Source organism: Littorina saxatilis, linkage group LG13 (assembly GCF_037325665.1).
Source record: "Littorina saxatilis isolate snail1 linkage group LG13, US_GU_Lsax_2.0, whole genome shotgun sequence".
In the NCBI taxonomy this organism is placed as follows: Eukaryota; Metazoa; Mollusca; class Gastropoda; order Littorinimorpha; family Littorinidae; genus Littorina; species Littorina saxatilis.
This window is the reverse complement of record NC_090257.1, coordinates 21,921,611-21,934,505: the sequence shown is the minus strand read 5'-3', so window position 1 is coordinate 21,934,505 and position 12,895 is coordinate 21,921,611. Positions and strand designations below refer to the sequence as shown.

The 12,895-nt window shown below is 40.2% G+C and overlaps 1 protein-coding gene across 1 annotated transcript; it reads left to right on the top strand.

The window, feature by feature from the left end:
• The first annotated feature begins 2,220 nt into the window (after window positions 1-2,220).
• LOC138946190 (uncharacterized) lies at window positions 2,221-8,717 on the top strand. The gene is made up of 2 exons (XM_070317703.1): window positions 2,221-2,375; window positions 2,761-8,717. Exons 1-2 carry the CDS (start codon window positions 2,221-2,223, stop codon window positions 6,518-6,520), a joined length of 3,915 nt encoding a protein of 1,304 aa, XP_070173804.1. The 3' UTR covers window positions 6,521-8,717.
• Window positions 8,718-12,895: the final 4,178 nt, after the last annotated feature.

Genomic DNA, 12,895 nt, shown 5'->3' with positions numbered 1-12,895 from the left:
TCAACCAATCTCTTCAAAAAAGTATAGATGAGATGACAGAATGGTGCACCACTAATGCAATGGTTATTCACCCTGTTAAGACGAAAAGTATGGTGATTACAACTAGACAAAAACACCAATTAAAACCCTTACAACTTCAACTGTCAATTGATTCAACTCAAGTGCAACAAGTTAAAGAGCATAAATTATTAGGGGTTACCGTTGATCAAGAATTGAAATGGCAAACTCACTTGAGTAAAATTTGCAAATTAGTATCTAAAAATTTGTACTTATTGTCTAAATTAAGACATTATGCCGATGTGGAAGCACTCAAGTTGTTTTATTACGCTCACATAATGCCCCATATCAACTTTGCTTCAACACTTTGGGATAACTGCAGTGATGTTCATCTCAAACGACTCAATTCTCTTCATCGCCGTGCTGCAAAACTAATTCTGTATGAGTCAAATAAGCCAACAGATGATAAATTAAAGCTCCTTAATTTCCTTCCCTTGAAAGATCAGTTGACGCTAAACAAGGCTGTCTTTATGTACAAAGTAATTAACAATAATGTTCCTGGATATTTAAAATCACATTTCAGACATGCCACAAAAAAGATATGGGTCCCAGAACCTGATTCCCCCCATCCCTCGTCTAGACTTGTATAAGTCAAGTTTAACCTTCTCATGAGCGTCTGTATGTAATTCCATACCCCTACCCCTCCGAAATGCCTCTTCTGTGAAAACGTTTAGGCGCCAGTTTCATTCCCGCTTAATGGGTAAATAGAACACTTTTCATGTCTGATATTTTAGTGCTTTTTACATTTAGTCAAGTTATGTTTGTATTTTGATTTGTTCTTTATGTGTATGTATTGATAATGATATACATGCGAATGATTGGGACAATTCCTCCCCACATTTGTTTTCTCCCTTTTGTTATTAGTTGTTTTGGATGTTTATATGCAATGCATTATTGCAACTATGCTGCAATTTCCACACTATATTGTTTTTCCCATTTTTGAATGTGTATACAAAACCATAACCCTTTTCTTATTACTATGTACATTATGTACGTCTGTAAGTAACAATAACCTTGTCAATTTTACTATCTATATTATGTGCGTCTGTATTAAGTGTTTGTATAAGGGACAGGTTGTAAGATTAGGCTTTGCCTAAAACCTCTATCCTTTGGTAATAAAGTTCAGTTTCAGTTTCAGTTTCTCTCTCTCTCTCTCTCTCTCTCTCTCTCTGTATCTCTGTCTCTCTCTCTCTGTCTCTCTCTCTTCTCTCTCTCTCTCTCTCTCTCTCTCTCTCTCTCTCTCTCTCTCTCTCTCTCTCTCCCAGACCCTGTTTCTCTGTCTCTCCGTCTTAACGTACTCTTTGTTTCTCTACCTCCCACCCCTCCCTTTTTCCCGTTTCACTCTGATATGCGTCAGCTTGTTGCACAAAAGCCAGCACGACAGGTTATTAACATCAAAATCCTCAAGTACCTTATCCCTTAAGTCAAAATCACTTATTAGAGATTATCATAAACTGCATGGTGCTTTGAGGGCTTTGCAAAATATCAATAATATGTCTAATCAAAATCGGTCACTACCTTATCCTTTCGCTAAGCCTATAAGCAGAGCATAAAAGAACCGGCTTTGCCCTTATTTAGACTTTTTTGACATTTTAGTGGCACGGATTTTTTCTTGGCTACCACGCTCCTGGTCGATTTTTGCTGATGTTACGTCATTCATGAATGAACGCAAACAGTATCGAGATTTTCGTTTCTGGTTTGTGACGTCAGACCAAAGATGTAATACAATATATAAATCCTCGTGTACTTAATCTCTGAAGTCAACCTCCGTTATTAGTGTTTACCACAAACTGGTGGTTTGAGGGCGTTGCAGTCCAATCAAATTCGGATAATCTTTTATCCGGTCGACTTCCTCCGAAAGCGTCGTATGGCTGCCTAAATGGCGGGGTAAAAACGGTCACACACGTAAAAGCCGTGGGAGTTTCAGCCCATGAACGAACAAACAAACAAACAAACAATCCGGTCGATGAGCCTACGTGCAAATCACGCCCAGAAATGGCACGAATTCAGTGGGGTGTTTTTTTCACATTTTATCGATATAGCCCTTCCTTTCTTTTTTTAAATGTAGTTAAGCCACCAAAAAGCTCTCTACTGATGTTCGCTGCACTTACGTAAATCTTGGATGAACGCCGATCCTGACGAAACTTTTTTTCTTCTCAGTATATGACTTCTTTCCAAGGAGTCAACTTCATGGAAATCATCATCATCATCATCATCATCATCATCATCATCATCATCATCATCATCATCATCATCATCATCATCATCATCATCATCATCATCATCATCATCATTGGTCGCTATCATCCTCGTCCTATGTATCATTTTCGTCATCTTTGTGGGACATTCATGTTTCAGTTGATAATTTGATTGTTCTCTTATTATGATGATTATCAAAAACGTTGTCCTTGTCTCTGCTGTCGTCGTTGTCGTCATCATCGTTGTTGCCGTTATCGTCATTGTTGCCGTAGGCATCGCCATCTTGTTCATCTCAGATGATAGCAGTTGCAGCCTTTTATGATTGATCTTTTTGTGTGTATGTTGTGCAGAATTTGTTTTATGTTGACTGTCGTTAGTAACACAACACTGTTCTTTCTTTCTTTGTTTATTCCTTTGTTTGTAAGTCCATTTATTTATTTTGTGTGTGCAAAGTATCAAAAAACTACCAACTAAATCACTTTTCTTTTTCTCTCTGTCTAACAGTGCCACCACAGCGTTGTCAAGCCCTCCCCCTGAAACCCACGGCGACGAAAGTGACGAAAAGGGGTTCTCAGGCCACGTTCACTTCATGAGGTTTCTCGACAACATGTTCAAGTCACCCCACAACGCTGGACAAATGCTCGGCAACGGCAAGCTGGAAGCGTTCTACCGACCACAACAAGAACGAAATGCGAGCAGGCGAATGATGGCTGTCCGCGTAGGAGATACTCCGGGAAGGAGCAGACTCGCTCCTGCTTATCTGACCGGCACTTTCGGACCAGACAAGCGTCATCTGGACTCTATCGCTGGAAACCTGTTGAAGAGGAGTGCACCTGGTCAAGGGGGAGGTGACCTCGATGGCTTCTCCCCTGCTGAGGACCAAGGCTTTCACGGTGCGCAGAACAAGCGCTACATAGATTCTATCGCTGGAGACCTGCTCAGGAAGAGATCGGGGCATCAAGAAGGCAAGCGATACATCGATTCCATAGCTGGAGATCTACTGAAGAGGCCGCATCCTATGCAACACAAGAGGTACATAGATTCGATAGCTGGAGATCTCTTGAAAAGACCGCATCCCACACAAGACAAGAGATACATAGATTCGATAGCTGGAGATCTGCTGAAGAGGCCGCATCCTACACAAGACAAGAGGTACATAGATTCCATAGCTGGAGATCTACTGAAAAGATCGCATCCTACACAAGACAAAAGATACATCGATTCCATCTCCGGTGAGCTCCTTAAAAAGTCAGATTTTGCAGCTAGTAAAAGATACGTAGATTCTATATCGGGAGACTTACTGAAAAAGTCTGAAGGCCCAGCAGAGAAGCGATACGTAGATTCAATCTCTGGCGATTTGCTGAAGAGGTCTGACGACAGACAAGGCAAACGATACATGGACTCAATTTCTGGCGAACTCTTGAAAAAATCTGACTCTCGACAACAAAAACGTTACCTTGATTCTATCGCAGGCGACCTGTTAAAGAGGGACGGCACCAACCAAAACAAACGTCATCTTGATTCGATCTCAGGCGACCTTCTGAAGCGCTCCCGCCTTTCGGATCGCCCGTCATCAGATAAACGCTACATAGATTCAATCGCCGGAGATTTGCTCAAGAGAGATGGCGAGTCAGATAGTCGACCTGCCAACAAAAGGTACATGGACTCTATCAGTGGAGATCTGCTCAAGAGAAGTGATACGTCAGCCAGCAAAAGATACATAGACTCCATCAACGGGGATTTGCTCAAGAGGTCCGAGAACACAGCCGACAAAAGATACATAGACTCTATCGCCGGAGATTTGCTCAAGAGGTCCCAGAACACAGCCGACAAAAGATACATAGACTCTATCTCCGGAGATTTGCTCAAGAGAGGCGACGAGGCTGACTCCGATACCCCGGACAAAAGACACCTTGACTCGATATCTGGAGATTTACTCAAGAGAAGCGAAGGCAACCCTGAGGATAAACGGTACGTCGATGCAATTACTGGCGATCTTCTCAAACGCGAAGACCCAACCGCCGGTAAACGTTACATCGATTCTATCGCTGGGGACCTGCTAAAACGGGACGGGGCAGACCAAGAACTCGATAAACGTTACATTGATTCTATCGCGGGCGATCTCCTCAAACGAGACGACGATAGCTCTGAAGCACAGAAACGTTACATGGACGCAATAACTGGCGATCTACTCAAACGGGATGGTGATGGTTTTCAAACCGATAAGCGATATATCGATTCCATTGCAGGGGACCTTCTTAAAAGGGACGACGCATGGGACGAAAAGAGCCAAAGCAAAAGATACATGTACATGGATTCTATCTCAGGAGATCTCTTGAAAAGGGACGGAGAGCAAGAAAAACGATACATTGATTCGATCGCTGGCGATCTACTCAAAAGAGACCAAACTCAACTCCTTGTCAAGGACCCGTCTCAGAAACGATACCTCGACTCCATAGCTGGCGATCTGCTCAAAAAGAACGACAAATCTCTCCCAGCTTCACAGGACAAACGATACATAGACTCAATCTCAGGAAATCTGATCAAAAAGGACACTGAGCTGGAGCAAGAACTTGGTCAACTGGGCAAAAGGTACATTGATTCAATCACTGGAGATTTGCTGAAAAAGTCCGATTCTACTCACAAGAGATACATAGACTCTATCGCTGGTGATCTACTCAAAAAGTCAGTCGCACCTTCACCAGACAAACGGTACATAGATTCAATCACTGGCGATCTTCTGAAGAGATCCGACGCCGAGGAAGCAAAAGACAGTGCCCAGAAAACGAAAGACAATTCCACATCTGCAGACCATAAGGAAAGCGCTGCACATCATCGCCAAAAGCGTTTCATTGATTCCATAGCTTCAAACCTCCTCAAACGAGATACTTCAGCACAGGGTCAGAAAGGAGATTCTCCGTTCCTCGCAAAAGCAAAGAGGTACATTGACTCCATAAACGGCAATCTCCTGAAGAGGCGCTATATTGATTCTATCTCCGGTGACTTGCTGAAACGCCCTTCAGCAAAACGCTACGTCGATTCCATTTCTGGTGACTTACTGAAGAGACCGTCTGCTATGAGATACATGGACTCGATTTCTGGTGACTTACTGAAACGACCATCAGCAAAACGCTACGTCGATTCCATTTCTGGCGACTTACTGAAACGACCATCAGCAAAACGCTACATCGATTCCATTTCTGGTGACTTACTGAAGAGACCATCTGCTATGAGATACATGGACTCAATTTCTGGCGACTTACTGAAACGACCATCAGCAAAAAGATACATTGATTCAATCTCCGGTGAACTCTTGAAACGTCCCGCTGGAAAGAGATACATCGACTCCATCGCAGGTCACCTTCTCAAGCGAGCGTACAACACGCGCTACATTGATTCCATCTCTGGAGACCTGCTGAAGCGAGCGACACCAGAAAAGAGGTTCATCGATTCCATTGCAGGCCATCTTCTAAAGCGAGCGGCCGGGAAGAGATACATCGACTCCATATCAGGAAACCTTCTCCGCAAGAGATACATTGATTCCATTTCGGGAGAGCTGTTGAAGAGACCGGCCGGCAAAAGGTACGTGGACTCGATCTCTGGAGATTTACTGAAGCGGCGGGCGAACTCACACCCCCTGGAATCCGTGGCGAGAACACTATGGAGGCGCGACGGGCCGGGCCGATCCTACTTAGATTCCATTTCGGGCGACCTGCTGAAAAGGGAATCCGCCCAGCCGTTTCCAGAAGCATTAACGGATCTGGAACTATCCAAGCGCTACATCAGTCCTCTGACCTGGGAACTGCAGAGAAAGAGAAACCCGCGTCGCTTCCAATCGCAGTATCTGGACTCCATCTCCGGAGGTCTGCTGAAGCGAGACAACTCTAATAATAATAAGAGATACCCGTACCCACGCCACGCTTACTATCTCGACTCCATCTCTGGAGATCTTCTGAAGAGAGAGAACTCCCAGCAGGAAGGTTTCATGGACTCGCTGGCAGGGAACGTGAATCGTCGCGGCGACGAGATTGTCCTACCGAGCGTCTTCGCTGTTCCCACCCCTGGACAGGTCCCGGACTACCCTTTTGCGGAAGAGTTGGAAGACCCGTCACAAGAGCAGGACAAGACCGTGGATTTAGCCGATGGAAACGGTGGCAAAGACAAACAGTATCGTGACAGCATATCTGGACATCTTCTCGTAAAGAGGAACATGCGAACAGACGTTGACCATTCAGCTAGTGACAGTAATGAGGGAGGCAACTGACTACGATACAGAGAGAGTTACATTTAGCGTCTACGTTTTCCGAGGATTCAACAAGAACTTTGCGTTACACAGTAGCCCTAGTTATAAAAGACACATGTACCTGGACTCAGTGCAGGATCCAGTCGATTCGTGTCTTAAACTCACAACAGGAGGCAACAATTAAAGCACGAGTGTTATCTAATCTAGTGATTTTTTTTATTTTACAAAGGCTAAGCGTGCATAGAAGCTACTGATAGTCGAGGAAGATTCTAAATAAGGGACAGAAAACACGATTCAAATTGACCGCTAGCTCAATATAAACTTCATTGTCTTCAAAAAATAAGAGCGCTTATGCTAGTCCGTGGCAAATAAAAAAAAATACAAAGTCTCAATTGCATGCCAGCAATTCTCACACCATAACAGTCTTTTTTTTTTCTAAGAACCGTGAGATTGATTTAAAGACAAAATTAAAATGTTCTTTTATGTTAAGTTTTGAGGAAAAGCGAAAATCCTTAATGTAATTGTTTTAAGTATCTAGCTTTGATTATAATGTTAGCATTCACAAATGTAAAATCCTGGATCAAAAGCTACACTTTATGTGTCAGTGACTCAGGTGACTGTGCAAACATTTAACTGATAGCGATAGTTAATTACACTATAAGAGGGTATGCTTGACTTCTGGAAATTCAATCATAACATATTATTTTCCCAGATACTCTTTTGATACTTTTTATTAATTGTATTACAGCAATAAAAACCAGTTCAGGTATCCGAATGAGTAATATGTATGAACATATTCAACGTTTGGTTGCTATGGGTTACTGTTTTATATATAGAGAGATATTAGTGAGATTCTAGTCGTATAAAGCAGTTGAATTTGATTTATATTAAGCACGGTCGATCACATAGAATCTCGTTCAGAATTTAACTGAGAAAATGATATTTCTCTCTCTTTAATAGCCGTTTTAATTTTTAAATTATGCAAACATATTACGTCAGGAAAGATAAACGTAATGAACAAAAACCTGAAAAAATGATACAATAAGAAAAGGAAATTACGTTAAAACAAATCCCAATAGGAACTGAGTATGTAAGGATGGTGCATAATCAGTGGAATTCACTGTCTGATTTTGTTCTTTTCCCGTTTTTCATATGTCCATCCATCTTCATATTGTATTTTATTTTGTGCTAAACAAGGTTTTCCTCTTTGGGTCTTTCCATACGAATATTCGTTTTTTTTCTGATTTTCAACATTGGAAAAAAGGGAATAATTGTGTACAACGCATTCCAAACAGAAGGATAGTTCACACTTGCTTTGTTGAGAATAATTATGTAAACTAGGCAGCTTTTTGATTTTTCAAATCAGTCTATTTGTCGTTATTTTCTTCACAAATTAAACTAAACTTGAACTCACTTCTTTTGTACAAAATCTCAGTCCATAATTTACCTATTTCTCACAAGGATCTTACGTCTGCCTGAAATGAGAAAAACAAATCTAACGGAAAAACTGGCACGCCCAGTGTTAGGATAAACAGGAAAAAAACATATTCATCATATCAGATACAAATTGTGATATTTTTCAAATGGTTGTGATTCGAAGAAACTGTCGCTTGCGGTCTTACTACCTTCTGTCTTTTACTTTTTATTTGATTTAGAAAGAACAAACGATTCCCACGAGTGTGCTGTTTTGCGTGTCCGCAACACTTCTCATAGAATGTTCATTCTGCTTTAGAAATCGAATCATCGTGAGGATGGTTGTATTTTAAAAAGCAATATCGGTTGTCCCAAATTTTGCAAAGGTTCTTCTTTTGATTTGATATTTCTTCACTTTGTCAAGCTTTTTCCCAATACAAATTCCATTAGAACTGTAGGTAATTCTTTTGTAGTAAGATGAGGCTGTTTGCTTTCAAACATTTTTGTTCTGGTTGTATTTGTTTGTTTACTAGCTTTTTTGCCTCAGATGAGTTAAATTATGTTTTGATGACCTTGTATTTTTTTTACATTTCTTTACGCCGTTAAGTCTTAGTAATCTTTCAACAAACTGTGGCATTGTCTTACCTTCAGACAAACTGAACAGCAATACAGTGAAAGATTATGTGGGGTTTTGTTGTGCTTCAGGGACAAGTAGTACTCCAGTCGCTCTATTAACAACAAAACACACATAAATAACGTATTACCCATAGACAGTCGACATGCGGGAGACGGACGGGGGAGGGTGGGGGGGGGGGGGAGGGGGGAGCATGACGAAAATGACTGAGTCACCAAATTCTTTCTAATATCCACAGGTGAAATAGCTACAACCGAAGTGTCGCTATAACAGAGTGTCACACTGTTTGAAAGCGCATTTCACTGTTTAACGTCACGCAGGTCCTTTTCAAGTCCTGTGCCTCAGAGCCGTGAAGACAAGACAAACATTTGCTGCGCACTGAAAAGACTTGATCCTTGTCGCACGTCCAGCCTTTCAAAAGAACAGGCAAAATGGAATTTACACAAAAAATAGTGGTCTGGGAAGCAAGGCGTATTACAGCACTCGCCAAGGCAAATGTGTGCAGCGAAACGTCTTCGGGGGGAAAAAATGTTGTACGGATCTTGGCGTGGGAGTTGAAGGGAACCTCCCTGAGGGTAATCTGTGATGAAAGTGCATGGAGTCTTTTGAAGATAGGTTTCTTTGCGGGTAATGTTTGGAAGACGATATAAAGCCACTTTTTGCCACAAGAAGTGTGCACATTAAGATTCAAGTCTCTGATTGTAGAAGCAGCTGTACTCTGGATAAACGAGTGACGGTGTAAGTTGACCACAACGTTTGGACAAGTTAACATCATTGCCACTTCTGAGACGCGTCAGAGAGACCGGAAAAGTTGGCACAATATCGTTTCTACGGTTGAAAGGATAAAACTCCGTTCATTGAAGAGCTAATAGTTTCCATCATGCTATTGACTCACGATACGTATTCAAGTCGAAGGGTATTCGCAGAGCATTCACACAGAGATAAGTTTGCATTGAACGAATGTGATGGTTTACCTGCTGGAATGCACAGCAGACTTTGGGAGTGGGAAGCGGTGACTAGGGTTTAAGGAGGTGTTTGTTTAAGCTAGAAAAACAAAACAAAACAAAGCAAACATTTTTCATTACAAATGTGCAATATGCGAAAACATATTTAATGTTTAATTTCCGACATACATAAAATCCAAGTTCACACTTCTATGTTCCCTGACAACCGGAAGTAGCGGTACATAAATCAAAACGAGAGTCCAACATATTCGCGAGCATGTTCTCGTCAGGAAAACGTCTCCAAATGTTGCACAAAATTAAAAGTCAGGCATGTTTACTACCGGGGGTGTCAAAAACTGTTGACGGTCCAAAGGTGAAAAAAAAACATGTGGTCAAAATTCTCTCCCTTTTCCTCCGTGTGTACAACACCCGCGGACGTTAACGTTTCTGTTTCCACTGTTCTGGGGCGGTCCAGGTCTTTTTTCTTCATTCAATGCTCGGAATGGTTCTTGTTTTGCGGAACCGAAATCATGTTCAGACCATGTACAATTGCTGAAAGATTCTCTTGTGTGCGGTAATATTCACGTGCTACAAAAAACAAAAAACAAAACGGAAAAGACGAGATGAAAAGTGAATAAGAAGGTCGATTTTTTTCATTCTTTCACTCTTGTTGTCGGCAAGACTAATTGAAAACGGGATTGCATTTGGTCACGAAAAGCAAATATTAAATCCAGTTTTGGTGAAAGGATGTCTTTGCAATGGCACACAAAAGCAGTTTTCTCTCCTCCCTTCCTTTTTGCAGTGTTTTGCGTGTGAGTAGCTGAACAAAAGTTTGGAAAATTTACTCCCACTTCGATCGAGAACAAAAGAGCATTTTTGTTTTGTTTTGTATTTTTGCACACATATGAACAATTTGACAAGAGCGTAAATTTAAATCTGTTGCTGTATTTCTGTGCTAATCTTGGTTGTTTACACAGCAGTTTAATAGAGCGTGAAAAAGAAAAGAAGATTTTGGCACTTCCAAACTATTTCAGGCGGTTGTTGGTTTTTTTAGAGGGTGGAGGTGGTAATGGTAAGGGTGTCTTCTGTTATTAATTTTTTTAACATACATTTCCTCAGCAACTGATTTGTTAATACCTTGGACGTGTGTGCATGAGAGGTTTTTGTTTTTTTGTGTGTGAGAGTTGAGTAACCGATCCATTAAACTAAACGGGTTTTTTTAGTTTTATTTGCAAATCCCCCCGATTTTCATGATAATGAAAAGTATGAGCATATTTTCACAAGTAGTGAATTTGGTATCATCATGTTCATGCCAACTTTTGTTTTGTTTTCTTTCTCATTTTACTTTTATTTTAGTTGTCAAACTTTTTGTTTCTTCTTGAAGCTGCCAAGGGACGTTTTTATTAATGTGATATTCAGTTCTAATTGTTCGTTTTTCTGCTTTGGTTTTTAATATAAGAGTACATGTATTGAATTAGTTCATAAAATCACTGCTGCTAATTAGAATCTTAAATACTGACGATTAAATTGTATTGTATTTCTGTAAGTTTAAATTGCCGGAATTGTATAATTATGCACTATGCCGCAAATATATGTCGTCTTAATCGGGCAAACGTCTTAGATTTCAGGGGATTTTGGTATTATACTTTTACAAGTCCCTGTTGTGAACGATGACTTTTAAACCCAAGTTGAAAAGTTTTAAACAGTTTAACATAATTGACGAACAAGGGGGAACACTTAATGATGTGGGTTTATGTTTTGAGAATTATGCTTCAGTAAATAAAAGCTTCAGATACGATGGAATTGTTGTGTATTAGTGTGTGTGTGTGTGTGTGTATGTGTGTGTGTGTGTGTGTGTGCGTGTGTGTGTGTGTGTGTGTGTGTGTATGTGTGCTTGTGCGTGCGTTCTTGCATGCATGAGTGAATGTCTGTCTGGTTATGTCTACGTGGCTCTGTATGAACTCTCTCTCTCTCTCTCTCTCTCTCTCTCTCTCTCTCTCTCTCTCTCTCTCTCTCTCTCTCTCTCTCTCTCTCTCTCTCTCTCTCTCTCTCTCTCTCAATACGTAATAACTGTGAGTTGTTTGCAGATGACACTACTATTCAATCTAGTCACCATTCCATAAATTATTTATCAAAAACTCTCCAAGAAAGCATTGATGCACTCCTGAATTGGTCAGAGTTAAACCATATGTCTCTTAACCATACAAAAACAAAATTTATGCTCATAACCACAAGACAGAAACGACAAAATCTATTATCGAGCATTCCACCTCTTTATATTAAAAATCAAGAATTGGAAGAAGTGTCTCACCATAAAGTCCTTGGTGTAAAGATTGATAATAATTTATCATGGCATGATCACATTGATTACATATGTAAGATTGCTTCCAAAAAAATATGTCAGTTATCAAAAATAAAACACTTCTTGAATCTCCACTCGCGAAAGATTTTTGTTTACAATCACATCTTGTCAAATACTGATTATGCATCCACTGTATGGGATTGTGCAAGTGCTAATGTTTTGAAACCTTTAGCCAGTCTTCACAGAAGAGCAGTTAAGCTTATTATGCTAAAAAATCACACTCCTTCAGAATCTGATTGTAAAAATGTGCAAGTATTACCATTTCAAAAAAGATTAATGTATAATAAAGGTGTTATAATGCATAAAGTGATGTCAGAATATGCACCGGATACATTTCGTGATAATTTTATTTTGAACTATAACAGACTAAAAATCATAACACCAACTCCACGTATTGACCTTTTCAAATCAAGCCTTCTTTATTCAGGTGGGGTCCTATGGAACTCACTGCCTATTTTTCTTAAGCATAAAACAAACACAGACAACTTCAAAAAAGATTATATGTTGCACATAATGCAACTAAACATGTGCTGAATGGTTCATCAATTCATTTAAAATGTATGTGCATGTTAAACAAAGTTATAATAATATGCAGATCTAAATTAAGTTATGTTAAAAATTGACACTTTTTATCATTGGAAATTGTACTTAAAATGCAGAATGACAATTTATTTTTAAATTTGTATCTGTATATACAGTTATAATGTGTTAAGTTTGATGAGATAGTTCTTTGATTATATTGTTTTCTGTTCTTGTTGACCCTATATTAGGGCGAGGGCTGGATGTAAAAAAGCAATATTCTTGCTTATCTATTACCCTCGATAATAAAGATTTTGTCTTGTCTTGTATTGTCTCTCTTTCCCGTTTCTCTCTTACACACATACACACACACACACACACACACACACACACACACACACACACACACACACACACACACACACACAAACAAACACACACACACACACCCACACACACACCCGCACACACACACCCGCACACACACACAAACACATACACAAAACTCACACATACACATACAC

What these genes read in the sequence shown, in the direction of transcription:
- LOC138946190 (XM_070317703.1), top strand. Translation starts at nt 2,221, where the DNA reads ATGACTTCTTTCCAAGGAGTCAACTTCATGGAAATCATCATCATCATC. An exon ending in CGCTATCATCCTCGTCCTAT is followed by an intron (nt 2,376 to 2,760) that starts GTATCATTTTCG and finishes TCTGTCTAACAG; the next exon opens with TGCCACCACAGCGTTGTCAA.